This window comes from Malania oleifera, chromosome 9 (assembly GCF_029873635.1).
Source record: "Malania oleifera isolate guangnan ecotype guangnan chromosome 9, ASM2987363v1, whole genome shotgun sequence".
In the NCBI taxonomy this organism is placed as follows: Eukaryota; Viridiplantae; Streptophyta; class Magnoliopsida; order Santalales; family Ximeniaceae; genus Malania; species Malania oleifera.
The window spans coordinates 91,823,151-91,841,828 of NC_080425.1; the positions used below are offsets into that span (position 1 = coordinate 91,823,151).

The window sequence follows — 18,678 nt, forward strand, 5'->3', positions numbered from 1 at the left end:
ACCTTATGCTCCATGACTGGGCACTACAGAATATGAACTCTGCATTTGGAGGCAAAAGAGAAAAATGAAAATGATGATGAGATGAAGTAGTAATGATTTATAAATTCATCCCTATAATCAATTACATATGCGCATAGCAAATAGCATCAACATTACAAATATGTAATGCGTGTAAATTAGACAACCCTACTTTTAAAAGTTGTTGTGGGGATACGGTATTCATGCAAACTCAAATGTTCTCCTGTAATCAAAATGAATGTAGCTGCCACCAAGAGATTACAAGTTCAACTGCGAATTTCAGACACAAATAAGATGCAGGCTTTTTCTTTTTGAAGGTGTAATATTAAGCATGAGATGATTCTCACTTGGGAATGGCAACTACAAAATAGATGGTAACCATTGAATAAATTCCAGAAAATTTGGGTTAGGCGGATGATGCCACCAAACTTTTTAGAAGAAAAAACAGTTGAGGAACTGTTAGTACAATGGAGGAACCTAAGTACATAATCACAAAGGGTACCACCAAGTATAGTTAAACATTTCCCTGTAAATCTAATCTCATGCTTCATTTCCAAACCAGTGATCTTCATTTGAAGACTTCAATGAAACCTGCATCCGCCGCAATAACTCAAACACACAAATTAAGCCATGATAATTTCATAATCATGAGCACTGTGATTAATTCAAGGAAAGACAGAAACAACACATACATATTTGACTGCTATGAAACCTGCAACCATTGCAAGTTGACTCAAATATACAAATTAAGCCATGATAATTTCAAATTCATCATGAGCACTGTCATTAATTCAAGACAAATAGCATACTCGTACACACACACACACACACACACACACACACACATATATATATATATATATATATAGAGAGAGAGAGAGAGAGAGAGAGGTGATGGAACTGAGAAACAAGTGGACAGCATAAAGTGAGAAACATCAAAGCAATTAACCAGAAAATGTGTCTCCCCTTGCTGTGGCCTGATCATACTTCACTAAATGTGCTACAAGAGGAAAATGACTTTGAACAAGGCACAATTGTACACTATATCCCCATTTGATGTTATTCAACAAGCCATCCAAGCACCAACAAATGCTCATAAACCAGTCCTTCAAACAATTCTAGTTCAGACGACAATGGAATTATTTGTCACTGTAGATACATTTTACCGCAGATATCTCCTCTCCCTTTAAAAGACAAACATCAGGATCCTAATCGGGGTACTTAAGCTTGTCACTCATAATGAACTTCAAGCAATAACAGGTTCAACTGCAAATTACTAATGACATCCAAACAATCAAATTCCTGAATAATAAAGAATAGAGTAGAACTCCACAAAATTCAATATGCCAAAACTACAAAGCTACAGATCACGCAAAATACTTTTATGGTCAACAAATAGCTTCCTTTACAGCTTTAAGCCTCTTTAACTTGACCAGAGACCAAACGTTGAGCTTCTTAGTCAATTCAATCAAAGAAAACATTTTCTTTTAAATCTGTATAAGCGACCTATAGTTAACAATAGCTTGCTCTAATGCTCCAGACCAAATATTGAACTTCTTGCCAATTCAATCAAACGATAAAACTAACAATGCCCACAGAGAAATAGCAATGTCTTGCCAAAACTCATCTGCATTTTTAATTCACTCCAGTTCAAATATGTGGAAAGTACAGAGAAACAATTAACAGCCAAGACTAAATGGCCCAAAAACCAGCTTAAAAAGGTACTACTTTAGAATAAAAAAATACATAGTAACCAACCAAGATGAAACACAATAACGATAGAAAATAATCATGCAGATGTCTGTCCATTGCCAGATGAAACATCACCCAGAAACCAGTTTTAAAATAATACTGATAGAGTTTAGCAGTATAAGAGGAACTCTCAAGTACTGGACTGCATAAATGAGACCTATAAGCTGCCCCTTCAAAGACTTTGTCCTGCCTCCTGAGAAATCTGAGAAGCTCCACCCTCTCGGCGCAAGGAAGCGGTCCTCATTTAATATTGCAAATGCATTTGCAAGAAGCAGGAAGCCTTCCAGTAAAGTCCACAAACCCATTGCCTGCAACATAAATAGTTTAGCCACCTACCTTGCCAGTAGAGTCAAAATGGATTCGATTTTAGAAACAATCAAATCCTGCCTTTACCAAGGGGTTTTTACGGTTGGTACTAGGAGGTGTTGTGATAGTGGGGGAGGGCTATCAAATGGTTGGGCAAACAAAACTAGAATAAACAGAAGAAGCCAGAAATGTTGCTATGACCGCACAAGTGTGTGCACACACCATCTTCCAAATACGCAAATAAAACAGGAACACAAAGTAATAGAACCTATGTGGCGCTACGCATGCTGCAAACTGTAGAAGCTATGCATGCTGCTTTGACCACAGACAAGCCAAGATACAGTATTGTAATTATATGCCTACTTTAAACTACACAGGAATGGAAAATGGAAGAAAGAGTTTCACCAACCACCCCACTTTTGTAATAAATGTACAAGAGGTTGTTGCATTAAAAATACGTTCTTAATGTAATTCCATTTGCATTAGAGAAGCATAAACCTTCCTATGCAAGTTTGGCATGGCAACATTACAGCCGATGATAACACCGCAGGGAGCTACCCAAGAAAATGAAGACAAAAGAATGCAGTAACTGACTGTCATGTCCATGATGCAATGCAATTTGACTAAAAAAATTGAGACACAAAATGATGTAAACTGAACAATTACTGAATAGAAAAGATTCTTATTTCCAAAATCAAAGGCTTCGCTATTTAAAATATTTATTTCATAGATAGGGGAAAAAATTCTCTAGATTCTAGAAATTTTGACAATGAAGCTCCACATCAGGAATCCAAGATACCAATTCATCATTACACTTAATATTTAAAAAAAATTAATTCATACATTTGCCATTGCTTAAGCAAATATTCATTACTCACAATTTATGGAAGGATGATGTCCCGGAAGTCCACAGTATTCTATGTAAAAGGCTTGAAAAGAAACAAACTCTTGGGCTGGAACCATATGGCACTTATTTGAAGGGCACCATATGAATTACATTAAGTGCAGCAATGCAGACTAGGGGTGTACAAAATTACTGAAAAATAAAAGACTGGACCGAAACCAAACTGTTTCACACTTTGGTTCGGGTTTTTGGTTGCAGTTTTTGGTTTTGGTTTCCCATATCATTCAAAACCAGTTTTCCGGTCTCAGTTTTGGTTTTAGAAATATACTAAACCAAATAGCCAAAATAAATTTCATTTCTTTAAATTTTAAGTATTGTGTCTGGTATTTATATGTTAAAACTATTTCAAAATTTTTATTCCAAGTTTCGGTGGATCTATGAACATGGACAGACTTCTAAAGAAACAAAAGTCTTGTCGACAAGTGTTTGGTAATGGAATCAAATTATACCAAAAAAAGAAAAAGAAAAAAGGATCATCCACTTCTCTAACCAATGTGTGGCATAAGGAAATTCCTGTTAGGAATGGCATCTATGTTCAACAGACTTAACACCAACAAGTGCAAGCGTGTGCAACCGTGTAACTGAGTAAGTGGGAAAGCCCTTGTGAGGGTAATTGTCCCACATTTGCTGCATGATCAATGGAGGATTCCTATCTCCCTTATCAGAACACAGCAGCCCCAAGTTATGTCACTCTTTTCAGAATCTGATCTCGAGATGTCCAATAAAAATAAATTAAATTATATATTTTTATATGTTCATCCTCTAATTTTTTATATTATTTTATTTATAACTCATTTTATTGTCAATTCATCAAAAGTTGCATTAATTGTCTTAAGTTTATTCTTTAAAAAAAGTTAATAACAAAAAACTCGAGTATTCATGATAACTTTAATTGCATAAATTTAATAATTAACAAATTCTTAATCCAGAGATTCGAGATGACAGCCACTGCTTCCATCTTCAAAGCCATCCATTAATGAATTCGTCTGCGTCTTACACTTGTGACCTTGCTTGGTTGCTTGTGGTTCAGTGGCTGATCCAAATTGCCCTTGCCTCTTGCGACAGTTCTTCAAGAACTACAAGCCTACAACGCGAACTCGAGACTAAAGCCAATGATCTCAGTTTCTCAGCAAGCTTCAAAAATGCACGCCTCATCAATGTCAGATTTTCTAACCCTAGCCCCCTTTTCCATCTCGCTTTCTCTCTATGTCATCAGGTTTCAGTGTAAACTATAAATTTTGTATTTTTTCAGACATTGGAGAGAATCATCAACACATCAAGTGAGAAAGTACACTTTTCAGCTTGGTGAGAGCGAACTCAACTGGTCCTTAAGATTTGCATCTCTGTTTCCCTCTCTCTCTCTCTCTCTCTCTCGCTCTCATATTTACGTGTTTATAATAGTTATTGTACAGATTTTTTGTTTGTTTTAAACCATAGTTTATGAGATGTTTGTCCCTTGCTTTGCTTGTGGCTGATCCGAATTTCTTCTTCTGATCCTTCTTTTATAATCTTCTTTGTCTTCATTCCTGGGCTGCTCCATCTCTGATTGTCCACTCTGTAAATCTGATGCACCAAGCCATCAGGGATATATACATAATTTTCAGTGTTCTGATGTTCATTGAACATACATAATTGATTGAGTTCCATTTTCCGAGTTGATACAGTGAACATAATTGCATGATCAGTATTTAGTTGATCCTATATTCAATAATTTTTGTACTTTTGGCATTCTAGTGTTCTGGTGAAGCAATGCTGGATATGGGTGGCATTGGATTGGCTTCACCTATCTCCACTTAAGTGGAGAGCAGTCCACCATTGCTTCAACAGATCACCAAACCCATAATGCTTAAGCCGCATGTTCTCAAATCGGAAAGAAGTCAGCCCCCACTTAATCCCACCCATATCCAGCAGGATAGGGAAATGATCCGAGATAGGCCTTGGGAGAAGACTTTGAGAGACCTTAGGGAAATGTTCTTCCCAACCGTAGAGATTAAGAACCTACCAATCCTAGAAAAGATGGAGCCTCCCTTGGGTTAGACCAAGTAAAGAAGCCTCCAGTCATGGTTGTTAAAATTGTGATCCACATCATACAATCGTATTATCCTAAGATCCTACTTTACTAAAACAATCCTGGACCTACCTAGTATTGCAAATTGGCAGGACCGTAGTAGGATCGTAGTACTATGGAGGTAGGATCACAAGATCCTATATTCTCTCATATTTTTAAAATCTTTACTAAAATACTTTTCATATAAGCTGAGCCTTTGTCTTGTATAACTTATACATTAAATGGACAATTTAGGAAGTGATTTGGTTTATTTTATATTGACGAAATTATGACTGAAAAATTCACTTTTTGGTTCATTGGTGATTATTAAGTGGTGCAAACTCTAAATGTTAAGAACGAAGATCGGTAAATAACACATTGATGCATTTAACAATATTAATGATAATGATAGTGATAATTTTAATGATGCACTTGATTAAGTCATTGATGGTAGTCTTAGTGATACCAATGAGAAAAATGGTGGCCTGGATGCTGACATTTAAGGTTGAACTTAGCTTGATACTATAGCTTTTGTTTGTTAAGAATTTATTGAAAAAGAAAAGTGAATATTCATGTTGTATGGTTGTTTGTCGATCTGATTCTACGATCTGATCCTGCAAACCATTCTAGCGATCCCCAATTAACCTTGCCTCCAATGAAAGTAAGACCAATGAATGCATTCTTGCTAATGAAGTCGAGAAACTATTTCATGCTTGCGGTCTTTGAGGTGCTGCCACTTCTTTTGTGGGTGTGTTAGACCATATTTAAATCACCCCCGAAGACCCTAGGGGAATCCAAATTACCTTCAATTTCGAGGAGCTCATTCCATAGAATTTACCTAGAAAGTCCTTCACCTTAGTAGTGTCACGTCTTTGGAGTTAGCTTCCTATGCTGGGTATGGTATTCTTGCATGGAGCTTGTCTTATTCAGGAGTTCCCTTGGGGGGCAACCCTAGGTCTTACGGGTTTTGTGATCGAATGGTGCAGAGGGTGTCTAAGCATTGGATGGGTGTGGAAAGGTGCTTGATTTTCTCCATGTGGTTGTATCACCCTTAACCAGGTTTGTCTCTTTAGTATCCCTTTTTATTATTTGTCCATTTTTAGGATTCTAGTACAAGTAGCTAGGAAAATTGATGAAGTAATGAGACATTTCTTTTGGTCCGTAGGGGAGAAGAGAGACAATTTGGTTAATTGGAAGAGTTGTGTGGATCTCACCTGGAGGGTGGTTTGGGTCTTGGGGATTTGATGTCTGAACACGCAGCTTTATTGAGTAAATTGCTGTGGCATTTTCCCTTTGAGGAGAACTCACTCTAGCATAAAGTTAAGAAAAGTAAATTTGTCATGCATTCTAATGGTTGGGATATTAATTGAGGTTTAACATTGCTTAGATTTATACTTTAATTTTTCTTTACATACAACAGTTGAGGGCAATGGGTCTCAAATACTTTTTCGAGAAGATCTTTCCCTTTTCCACATTTATCGTCTCTCTTTAGCACACAATATTGTCATTGCTTCCTTCCTTAATTCAAATGTTCTACGTCTTGTTAAAATTTCCATATTCGTAGGCCTCTAAATGCAAGGAAGCTGGCAGGATTCTCTTTTTAGTTTTGGTTAGAGGGCCGTCATTTCTCATGTGAGATTGTTGGACTCATGGATCCCTAAGGTTGCTATTCTTCAAAATCTTTCTTTGATCATTTGACCAGATCCTTTAAGTCCTTTCACCTTCATCGTTTTATTTGGAAAGCTAAAGCCCCATCTAATATAAAGGCATTTACTTGCTTGGTAGTTCTTTCTAGACTTAACACCAACAATTTGTTGTAGAGTAGGTGGCCTTTGAAGGCATCGTCTTTGGATGTTTGTTTCTTGTTTGTTGACAGCTCAGAAACTGCATTGCTCTTTCTCTTGGGGAATTTAGAATAAGTTATTTGCTGTTTTTGGTGAGAATTGGTTTGCCTGGACGCAATGAAGGAATTATCACACATCTCTTTTACAAGTTTTGAGAAGAGTGGAGATGATTTAGTTTCGTCGATAAGCATCTTTGCAGTTTTATGGGAAATTCAGATGGAAAGGAATGATCTTATTTTTCCAAAGAAGAGGAATTTTGGTACTTTGCTTTGGTATAGGATTCAGTACTTGGCTTCCTTTTGGTCTTTTGCAGCAGGCTGTTTCAAAGAGGTGCCTTTCTCAGATCTTCAAAGATACTAGGTGGTGGCTTTATAACTTTTTTTATGATGGTTATTTAGTCTATTTTGGTTTTCTTCTTTTTATAGGAGGATCTTATTCTCTTCTCTGTACACTCTTTCCTTTACCATGAATATATCTTCTTTTTCAATTAAAATTTTTTTTCCCCCGCTAGTTGTAAGCTTCTAAAGAATAGAATTGTTAGGAGAAACTACATGGGCAATAGGGTTTAGAGGTGAAGAAAAAAGAATTGATGTTAAGCTTGGGATTTTTAACTGCTGTAAACTCCCCATGTGTGACTTCAATACAACAATAGACAGTAATTACTACTTTATATGATGGAATACCCTGGCAATTGTATGTGGCTCATAGAAAAGAATGAAGATGCTGGCAGGAACAGAGTCAGGCAAATTCAGGATATGTATACTTCTTAATGTGCTGGAAAACCATGTAGTGGTTGGTGATAATGATTACTTTTTTCTATTCATAACAATTATGACTGGCAATATATTACAAGCAGGAACTATAACAAAAAAAAAAAAAAAATACAAGGCCGAGTTAAACAAAGGTAAGATGATGGGGTATGGATGATTAAATATGTCTATACATGAGGAACAGTAATAAATCAGCAAGGATGCATTTGAATGCAACTTTTCAAGGAAGGATTTCTGGATGGATTTTGAAATCATTCTGAGAAAACTTACAAAAAAACATGAATTTTACCACTGCTACCCTTGCCATTTTACCTAGTGTTATACCATGGACAACTTGCAGAGAAGAGGGTTCTCCGTTGCCAACAGATGCGCCCTATGCATGGTTGAGGCAGAATCAGCTGAGCACATCCTTCTCCCCCCCCCCCACCCCCAAGAACAGAAATCTTTGAAATTTACTACTGAACCTTATCTGTATGGGAGGGGAGCTTTGCGCCTGGAGAGGGATTCAGGCAACAAAGGAAAATAGGAAGTCTTTATCACTCATTTCTCTCGCAATTTTCTGTTGTGTTTAGAAAGAGAGGAATTGGAGAGTTTTGAAAAATTCAATCTCATAGCTTCAGTTCAGCAAAGAGCAGCGGTTTATTTCAGTTACTAGCTGGCATAGTGGACTTGTATTATTTCAGTGTAATTTTTTATTTTTGTGACACCCTTCAGGGTGGTTGATTTCCTATAGCTTGGGCTGGCATCTCCTTGACCCCCAAAAAATAAAGGATTACCTACATCATAGAGCTGCCACCACTTCCACCATTGTACCACCAGCAACACTGTTGCGCAGCTACTATTACTTTATCAAAAGCTCCACTAGGTCACACTATTGGTCCATCACTCTTGTGCACATCTAGTGACTAGATTCTGAAACTGTTAAAGTCAAATGAAGTGTCCTTCATTTGGTTCAAGCTGCAAACCCATGTGTGGCTTGGGTTAGAATCGTTAGGTATGCTCACCAAGTAGTGGGAACTAAATGAGCTTTTTTAAATTTATTTATTTTTTGATTAGTAAAGAGAAACTTTATTAGCTGGGCATCAAGGGGATGCCATCCCGTGGTACAAAATGTCAACCACTTCGTAGAATGTCACAAACATCAAGAACTACATGATCGTTAACAATTTGTCCACTAAGCCAGCTGGAAACAACAGCAATCCACTGCTCTTTGCAAATCCGAAGCAACGTAACTGTATCTTTGAAGGCTCGCTTGTGTTTTTCTTTCCAAGCACACCACAAGATTGCGAGAGGGATGAGATTCAAAGCCTTTCGCTTCTCCTTTCCAAGCCTGAATCTCCCCTTCCATAGAGTTTGCAGCAGTCCACTGATGTCTAGTCAGATACAGCCATATACCACAAATTCCTTGTCAAAGGCAGTGGAGAAGAATGTGGTTGACCGATTCTGTATCAACCAAGCAAAGAAGACATCTATTTGTAACTGTAGACCCCCTTTTCTGTGGATTGTCTAGGGTAAAATATTTCCAAGTGAAAACTCCCAAGCAAAAAAGGCAACCTTTGAAGGGCTGTTGTCCTCCAAATATGAATCCAAGGGGAGTTGTTGCGATTTGTTGCCATTGGGGAGAGCTTCTTGCAGAAAGATCTAATAGTGAAAACACTGTTTCTCTCCAAGCCCATTTTGGTTTGTTGGGGATATTTTGGTAGCAAAAATTATAAAGCTCACTGTAGAAGTCTGAGAGTGCCTAAAGCTCCCAATGTGTCACATTCCTAGTAAAAGGAATTGTTCAAATTTGATTAAAATGAATGACCTAACTTGAAGATAGGTCTCTCCCTCTATTTATTATACAAATTAAATACATTCTAGTGACAATAATAGCCTTACTAACTCTCACTAATTAATATACTAATCTACTCAATAATAATAATACTAAAAGGCATATTTAACCTCTAACACTCCCCCTTAAGCTGAAGCATAAATGTCATAAGCTCCTAACTTGTTACAAATGAATTTAACACGAGCACCCCCCCCCCCCCCAAATGCTTTGTTAAACAAATTAGCAAGCTGCCTGTCCGACTTCACAGAAGCGGTTGTCATGAGCTTCTGCACAAGTTTCTCCCAAACAAAGTGAGAATCAACTTCAATATGCTTTGTCCGCTCAAGAAAGACTGAATTAGAGGCAATATGAAGAGCAGTTGATTATCACACATCAACTTCATAGGCTGAGAATGCGAAAAACTCAATTCTTCCAACATGTTCTTCAACCAAACAAGTTCCCAGGCAGTGTGAGTGCTCTATATTCTGATTCAGCACTTGACCTTAACACCACAATTTGTTTCTTATTTTTCCAAGAAACCAAATTACCACCAATCAAGAAACAATACCCAGTGGTGGATCGCTGATCAGAAGGCGATCCAGCCCAATCTGCATTTGTATATCCCGGGATATAAGTGTGACCCCGATCACGATATAAAAGACCTCTACCAGGTGCACCTTTAAGATATCTCAAGATGCGAATTACTGCATCCCAATGACTTGTCCTTGGAGAATCTAAAACTTGACTCAAAACACTTGTTGCAAATGATATATCCGGCCAAATAACTGTGAGATAATTCAACTTTCCAACAAGTCTCTAGTATTGTCCAGGATTAGGCAGCAAATCACCCATATTCGACATTAACTTCTTGTTAGGATCCATGACAAGCCAATTTCATCCAACAATCAAGAACATACTTCCTTTATGACACAACAGTTCTAATACGAGATCTAGATACTTCTATACCCAAGAAGTATTTTAATGGTCCCAAATCTTTGGTCTAAAACTTAGTCTATAGAAAAAAGTTTTGAGACTCTGAATACCTCTATTATCATCACCTGTAATAACAATATCATCCACATAAACAATAAGAAGGATCCTACCCAATGAAGTATGACGATAAAACACGGAATGATCCACAACACATCATTGATGACCAAACCCAAGTACTACAACACTGAAACAACCAAACCATGCTTTGCAAGACTGTTTTAAATCATATAAAGCCTTCTTGAGCTAACAAACTAAACTTGACTCCCCTTGAGCAACAAGCCCAAGTGGCTGCTCCATATAAACCTCCTCCTCAAGGTCAACATGAAACAAGGCATTTTTCATATCTAACTAATGCAAAGGCCAGCGACAAGTAGCAGCCAAGGAGATGAACAGACGTACTGATGTAAGTTTGGCAATCAGAGAAAAAGTATTAGAATAATCTAGACCGTACGCCTGAGTGTATCCCTTAGCAACAAGACAAGCTTTTAGATGAGCCACAAAACCATCGGGGTTGAATTTCACAATGTAAACCCAGTGACAACCAACCATAGACTTGTTAGAAGGAAGAGGTACTAAATCCCAAGTACCATTGTCATGTAATGCATTCATCTCTTCAAGCATAGCATCCCTCCACCCTGAATGGGCTAAGGCTTCTGAAATAGATTTAGGAAGGATAGAAGATGATAGAACAGTGATAAAACAATAATAGGAGGGTGATAAGGAGTCATAAGAAACATAGTTGGAAATGGGGTGTTGAGTACATGCGCGTTTACCTTTTCAAACAGAAATAAGAGGATCAGAATCAGGGGAAGTATGATCATCAGATGAGGAAACCAAAGGTGTGGTAGTAGAAGCTAGAGGGGACTCTCTTCCTTGGAGTCATCGTCATGAATACACCTACAAATTAGGATGATCAAGGCGATGAGAAGGACTCAAACTACATGGAGACTCAGATGGTCTGTTAGGCAAGGACAGTTATGTAGAATCTAGAAGATTAGGCAAAAGAAGAGACTCATTGAGCTCAGAAGCGCTTAGTGACTGGGCATAGTAAGGTGTAGACTCAAAGAAGGTGACATTGATAGAAACAAAGAAGCGATGCAGCATAGGACTATCACAACAATCTCCCTTTTGAGTATATGAGTAGCCCAAAAAAACACATGTCATAGCATTAGGATCCAACTTATCCACTCCAAGAGTTAGTTGATGAACAAAGGACACACACCCAAATATACGAGGAAGAGAAAATAAATGTGAATTAGGAAAGAGAATGGAGTAGGGAATTTTATTTCTAAGAACAGAGGATGACATGCATTTGATAAAGCAAAGCGCGAGTGATTTCAAGAAGATGTCTATTTTTCCGCTCTGCAACCCCATTTTGTTGAGTGTGGGCACAAGATGATTGATGAACAATACCAAACTGAGTCATATAAATAGTGAATTGTGCACTAAAAAACTCTTTAGCATTATTATTGCGAAGTATTCGAACTGGCAAACCAAATTAAGTTTTATTTCAGAACAAAAGGCACAAAATACATGAAATAACTCAGAACAATCTTTTATCAAATATAACCAAGTCATTCCTAAATAATCATCCACAAAGGTTACAAAGTACCAGAAACCCAACTTGGACACAACCCTACTAGGACCCAGACATCTGAATGAACTAACATAAAAGGGCTTGCAACCCATTTATTGACCCGGGAAAAGAATGAAACACGATGGTGATTTCCCAATTGACAAGACTCACAATCGGGAGTAGACATAGAACTCAAACTAGGAATAAGACATTTTAACTTTTCCAATGAAGGATGACCCAAGTGACAATGAATTTGGAAAGGTGTGGCAGCAGTAGTGCAGGCAGTAGAAGGAGATAGCGGCTCAAAGTGATAGAGTCCACCAACTTCATGCCCTCCGCCAATTGTCTTCCTCATCTTCAAATCCTGAATAACCACAGAATTAGGGAAGAATGTCACTAAAAAATTCATGGATTTAGTAATTTTGCTAACAAATATAAGATTGAAAGGAAATTTGGGAGTACATAAAATCGAAATAAGAGAAATAGAAGAGGTGGGATTTACAGTCCCAATCCCCTTGACAACAGTAGTGGATCCATTAGCAAGAGTAACACAAGGTAAATTTTTAGGATATTGATGAGTGGAGAAAAAGCTAGGTATACCTATGATATGATCAATGACAGCGGAATCTATGACCCAATGACTAGGACTAGAAGGACTGGATGACAGGCATACCATGTGATTACATGTTTAGATGAGAGATGCAATGGGAAGAGAAACTTTTTGTGATGCTTGGTACTGTTGGAACTTGGAATACTATTCCTTTGACATAGACACATTACATTGCCCCCTACTCGACCCCAAAGGTGAGGATTCGGTGGTGGCTGCATCAGCTGCCCCCAAAGGTGTGAAGTTAGTGATGGCTGCATTGGCAACATGTCAAGTCTGCCATAAAGATCCCATTACCGCTCAATAGTATGATTATTCCGTCCACAATAACAGCACTTGTGAGGAGTACCTCTACCTCGTCCGTCTCTACCATTACAACCACTTGAACCACTGTGATAACTTTTTCGATTGTTTGGTAGAGAACTAGAATCACTCTGTGTAGCAAAGGTTGTCCTCTCAGAGCTGGATGCAAGATCAGGAGAATGTGTGCTAAAGGAAGCAAGAAGGACATGAGAATAAACAACAGCAAATGATGGCAACTTGGCACTACTAAGAATCTTAGACCGAATTGCCTCAAACTTAGGTCTTAAGCTTGCTAGAACACAAAGAACTGTAATCTACTCCCTCTGCTTCTGCATCTCACAAACGTTGGCAGTTATAGGTTGCACAACTTTAAGCTCCTCATGAATACGCTTCATCTCTCCAAAATAATCTGCAATGCTCCTATCTCTTGGTTATAACTGAAAGTACTCCTGGGATAAATCATAAATATGTGTAACGGCACTAGAGTATAGAAGTTTGACATAATCCCAAATCTCCTTGCACGTATCTAGATGCATACACATCTGTGCAATTTGCGGCTCCATCGAATTCCATAGAAGGGAAACAATCAAGGCATCTTTCTGAACCCAAGCGTATTTTCTCTTCTCATAAGAATCAGATTGGAGCAAGTAGTCAGATTCCCCTAATTCTGCTAAATAAATCCGAACAACTTTAGACCATTGAACATAGTTCTTTCCATCTAACTTTTGAGTTGTTATTCATGGCAGCGATTTTGGGATTCATAGATTCCATCCCAACACTCACAAATTAGCTTTCACACCAAAAACAAGAAGAACAATCAAAACTAATCGGGACAATCACAAACTATGTGAGAAGCGCCGGCACAATGACAGATGAGGTGAACAACTCACCAACAGATATAGCGCTGCCACAGCACTCACAAATCAGCAACCACACCAAAAACAAGAAGAACAGTCAATAATTAGAACAATCACAAACCATGTGAAGCACCAACGCAACAACGGATGAGGTGAACAACTCACCAACAGATATAGCACTGCCACAGCCTCACAATTGAATGTACGAACGCTGCCACAACTCTAAAAAACTCACTAGGAAGCCTTCGCAAACCATGAACAGAAATTAAGGAAATACCGCGAGTGCATGATAAAGAAAGGTTAAATTTTTTAGCAAAAAAAATGGCCTAACAGCTTGAAAATATAGTCTAAACAAGGAATCGGAACATGGTGTAAGGAAAAAAAAGTGGCGAAAATTTCACTCACGCGCTGGCGCATGGGGCTGGCCCTGCCTACATTTGGCCGGCGAGTGGGGGCACATGGAGTGCCCTCCAGCGATGGGATTTTGTGGGGTGGGTCACCAAGGTGGGTTTGACTATGGGTATTTGGCTAGTCTTTTGTTATTTAGTATGGGATGGAGGTGGATTAGGGAAGAACAGCCGCAGGAATGGTGTTTTCCGGTGACGGATGAAGGAAATATGGTTTAGGTAGGATAATGCTCTAATAGCATGTTTAAGATTTGATTAAAATGAATGACCTAACTTGAAAATGGGTCTATCCCTCTATTTACCATACAAATTAAATGCATTCTAATGACAATAATACCTTTACTAACTCTCACCAATTAACATACTAACACACTCAATAATAATAACACAAAGACATATATAACCTCTAGCAGGAATATTCTAGAAAATTCCTTAACCAGTGATTTGGAGATGCCGATTGATGCGGGCATTTTTGTCACAAGCCAAGCCGTAGATGGAAGGAAAGGCAGCCACACATCATGCCAAAAGTAAATATTCTAGGCAGTAGATGTTCTTTCTTTTCAAATAGAAATCCATGATATACCTTTCAGTCAGAGATTTTTTTTTGCATGTATCTTCATAAAAAATGGGATGTAAAAAGGTGCCACCAAGATATTGCACATTGCATGTTCTTTGTATGGATCTCTATTGCTACCAACTTCTTTTGTCTTATCAAAAGGTTATTATCTATGTTTAAGCATACCATAACTACAATAGATACACCTGAACGAAAATTTTATAAATATAAATCCATCAAAAAAAAATTATGTAATATGAAATTTGTTTTCCAATAGGAGGGAAAAGAATTACAAGCATTAAGTGAACAGCATTTTAATAAATAACACTGAACAAGACCAAAATATACTTTTTCAAACAAATACAAGTTAGTCATTGCGGAGCTTTTGTAAAGTAGTCACAAATAAAGATCACCTGAAAAAAGAAAAAAATAATTTCCCTCAAGGATGGGTATAAACTTACCTCTGGAGAGGGACTAATACAACTGGAACCACCAACCTTGATGGCACTTAGGGTAGTGGTATAAACACTATCAAATAAAAAGAGAATAGAATAAATCCTATTAATGTCGTTTACATCAAGATATGGAAAATGAACAGAAGTAAAAGTACCCAAAAAACCAAGGTTAAAATAGAAACAGCATGTTACTAGTAAATCGCTAAAAGGAAATTTGTGGTGATGAGAATGAACAAACCTATTGTAAACCAATTGTAAAACAAAACCATGCATTATAGACAGCTGACAATGAACAAAGCTAATAGAAATCAAGTGTATTTGCTTTGGAAAATGAAAAAGGTGTACCCTTAAAAAAAAAAATAAAACAATGTTAAAATTAAAGACAGCATATTACCAGCAGATTGCTAAAAAGAAATTTGTCATGATGACAATGACCAAATCTACTGTAAATCAATTGTAAAACAAAACCATGGATTACAAACAAGCTGAAGCAGCCAACAATGAACAAGGCTACAAGAGACAAAATAAAGCACTCCATACAAAGCAAATGCTAAATATGATGTTGTGATATTATCAAATTTTGCTGGATTTATTACATTTTTAAAGGATAAGTTAGAATGCTCATCTGTACTCATCCCCAACCATGTGAATTATTGAAGGCAAGAAACCAGAAGGGGTAATTAAAATAATCCACAAATGTCATTTAAATTGAAGTTGGGAAATTAACCAGGAGACAGTATCACTGTATCACATGCATTACATTGCTATACAAATAAATATTTGAATGGCCATAAGTTACCAATTGATCCAGCTGTTATAAGTCAACCTGAATTAATAAATCCAGCTAAAATTGTCACACCATAATTCTTGGGGTACGAAAACAGGGAATTGAAACACCAAAAAATGAGAAAACATTAACATCCAGCTTCTTTTTAATATTTGTATGTAACAATTGAAGGAAAACAAACAACATGCAGCCCTTGGAGCAGATTCATTTGCTTTCAGAAAACTATAGAAGGTTAAGTACAGAATTAGGAGTCTATAAAATAGAAGATTCATGAAGTATTTTAAATCAAACCAACCTCAATAAGAGTGACAAATGAAGCACCGACCCTACAAAAATGTCACCAGCACTGAAACTGGGAGCCCCCTATTGAAAAGGATATGGAAACCTTATCTTGATTGCAATAAAGCAACATAAATAGAAGGTTTAACTTCCCACAAAGGTGAACAATAAATTGGAGATCCTATTGTAGAATGATTTATTATTGTTAATTAACATGGAAGTTCCTTGCATCAATTGTCAACCATCTAACTTAATGCCCTTTGTTAGGAAGCAGATTACCTCTTAGCAAAGAAGCTATTTTGAGGTGCTTTGAGCCATAAAACAGGGTAAAGAGTCCACTACACCATGGGTTGAATAGGGCATGACTTTCAACAATGTATCAAGAAAAGGGAGGCACTAGCCAGAAAACATAATTTGGGGGGGGGGGGGGGGAATCGTTTGAAAAAATTATAAATATAAATCAAATAATAATAGTAATGAAAAAAATATATATGAGAGATTTGAAATATATAAAATAAAAAAATAGTTGATGATGGCAGCAGTGAGAATCTAGTAACATAAGAAATGGCAGACAACTTGAAACCCAAACAGATCTTTTACTCTCCTATAATTTTTTGGATAAAAAATTAACATTCAATAATTGGAATGCAAATTCAAAAGCTGGGCTTGGCAAAGCATGAAAAATACCATTGGCCTCAGCCAGCCTATCCAAATTGGAATCTGAAACAAATCCAGAGCCTAACAAAGAAGTAATTTTAACATTGAATATTTCTTTCATCTCAGTTCTGTGCATATCATGCATAGTGAAGGATTGCTGATCACTACTATATATAAAATAATAAATGGCTAGCAAGAACTAGGGAGTAGGGAGTGAGAAATCCAAATAAAGGCTTAACTGCGATGATCAATAAAGGATTAAAATCACAAATCCAATCGGAAAAGAAAAACTGTTGTAAGCCAAAACAGAAGATTAAGCAACTAAATATAGAAAGCAAGCATTTCATATATTGGCTGTATTTATCTAATAATGTAAATGACAGAGTACAATCAGATGCCATTGATCATTTCTCATTCTTTGCAACTATTCTAATGCACAAAACAACTCTACATGGAATTCTGCAGCATTATTCGAAATACCATGCGTGCCAAGGTAAAGTGCATTTGGCAGATCATTGGGTAGTTAAATCAGATCAAATTAACCCAAAATGGCATCACAACAATAGGATCAAACAAGAGAATACCCAATAAATTTACATGCGAAATGCTCATTATAGCTGTGCCTATCAGTCCAGAGTTTCAATCCCAAGCCCACACCGAGTTAGAAAACTTAACAGCACAATTGACATGTTAGAAATCCGTTCTTAACATGGCATCCAATTGCAGAGCATAGTAACATCCGCAGCATTAAAACTATTGCAGTGCAGCATAAGATAATTTCACAATTTGTTGCTCTTGTTCTCACTCAGTGTTCTGCAGATTGGGTACTCAAGCATACATGCCTGATGTCACTTAACATTTTCTTTTGGGATTAAAGACAATTTTATTAAATCAGCAGACAAAGTACAAAATGGAGGAAGATTTTTCCAATACCTTCGAAATCGAAGCTCCGTCGAAGACCCTCGGATCAAAACACACAATTCATTCTGCAAGCCCTAACCCTAAAACTCTCGCGAGCAATTGGAAAACGGAACTCGACGAGAAAAGGTTTTAAAAAATAACAATCGAATAAGAAATCTAAGAGCAAAATTCAAGATCAAGTCCTTCAACCGCGTGATATTGCATTAATTTAATAGAGTTCCAAGACTCTTCTCATTCTTCTTCTGCTTCGTCTTCTTCCTGTTCTCGTTCGACGTCTGGATCGACAATTGGAGTGCACAATAGAGGAAGAGAGAGAGAGAGACAGGAGTACCGGGGAGAGGTCGGGGATGAGAGAAAATGGGAGTTTTTAATGGAAATATTTAAATAAAAAAAAAACATACCCACACACACACACACACACACACACACAAATGTAGGGTAATATTTGGCCCCACGACATGACGCGGTGAAAAGACATCAGCAAGTAAGAAGGAGCATCGGGAGTTCAATTCTAGGTAGATACACTCACGGAACCAGCAATACTTGTGAATAGTGAGAATTTACTCTGTGAGCCAGCGGAGACTGTGAATGATGAAAGTTCACTCTATAAGCCAGCGGGGACCGTAGATGGTGGGAGTTCTTTATGAGTCAGTGGGGATCGTGGATGGTAATGGAGATGTGTCCCGGAAGTCGGGTTGACCGAACGTCCAACTGATGCACAGAAGTCGTGACCGCATTCGGACTTTACCCTGATCAGCGAGACCTAAGGGCGGAGGACGCTGATCCATAAATTTGGTGTCGCACTAAAGGGTTTGAAGGGCTTGTT

General features: G+C 37.5%; 1 protein-coding gene across 2 annotated transcripts; it reads right to left on the bottom strand.

Annotated features, from left to right (window-relative positions):
- Positions 1-1,627: 1,627 nt before the first annotated feature.
- Positions 1,628-18,257, bottom strand: LOC131163999 (uncharacterized). Of its 2 annotated transcripts, XM_058120877.1 has the most exons (3): positions 17,865-18,257; positions 15,215-15,281; positions 1,628-2,078 (listed from the first exon to the last, which is right to left on the bottom strand). In XM_058120877.1, exon 3 carries the CDS (start codon positions 2,073-2,075, stop codon positions 1,842-1,844), a length of 234 nt encoding a protein of 77 aa, XP_057976860.1. In that variant the 5' UTR covers positions 2,076-2,078; positions 15,215-15,281; positions 17,865-18,257; the 3' UTR covers positions 1,628-1,841. The 2 variants fall into 2 exon arrangements, with proteins under 2 accessions (XP_057976860.1, XP_057976859.1); XM_058120876.1 differs by lacking the exon at positions 15,215-15,281 and having other exon boundaries at positions 17,865-18,196.
- Positions 18,258-18,678: the final 421 nt, after the last annotated feature.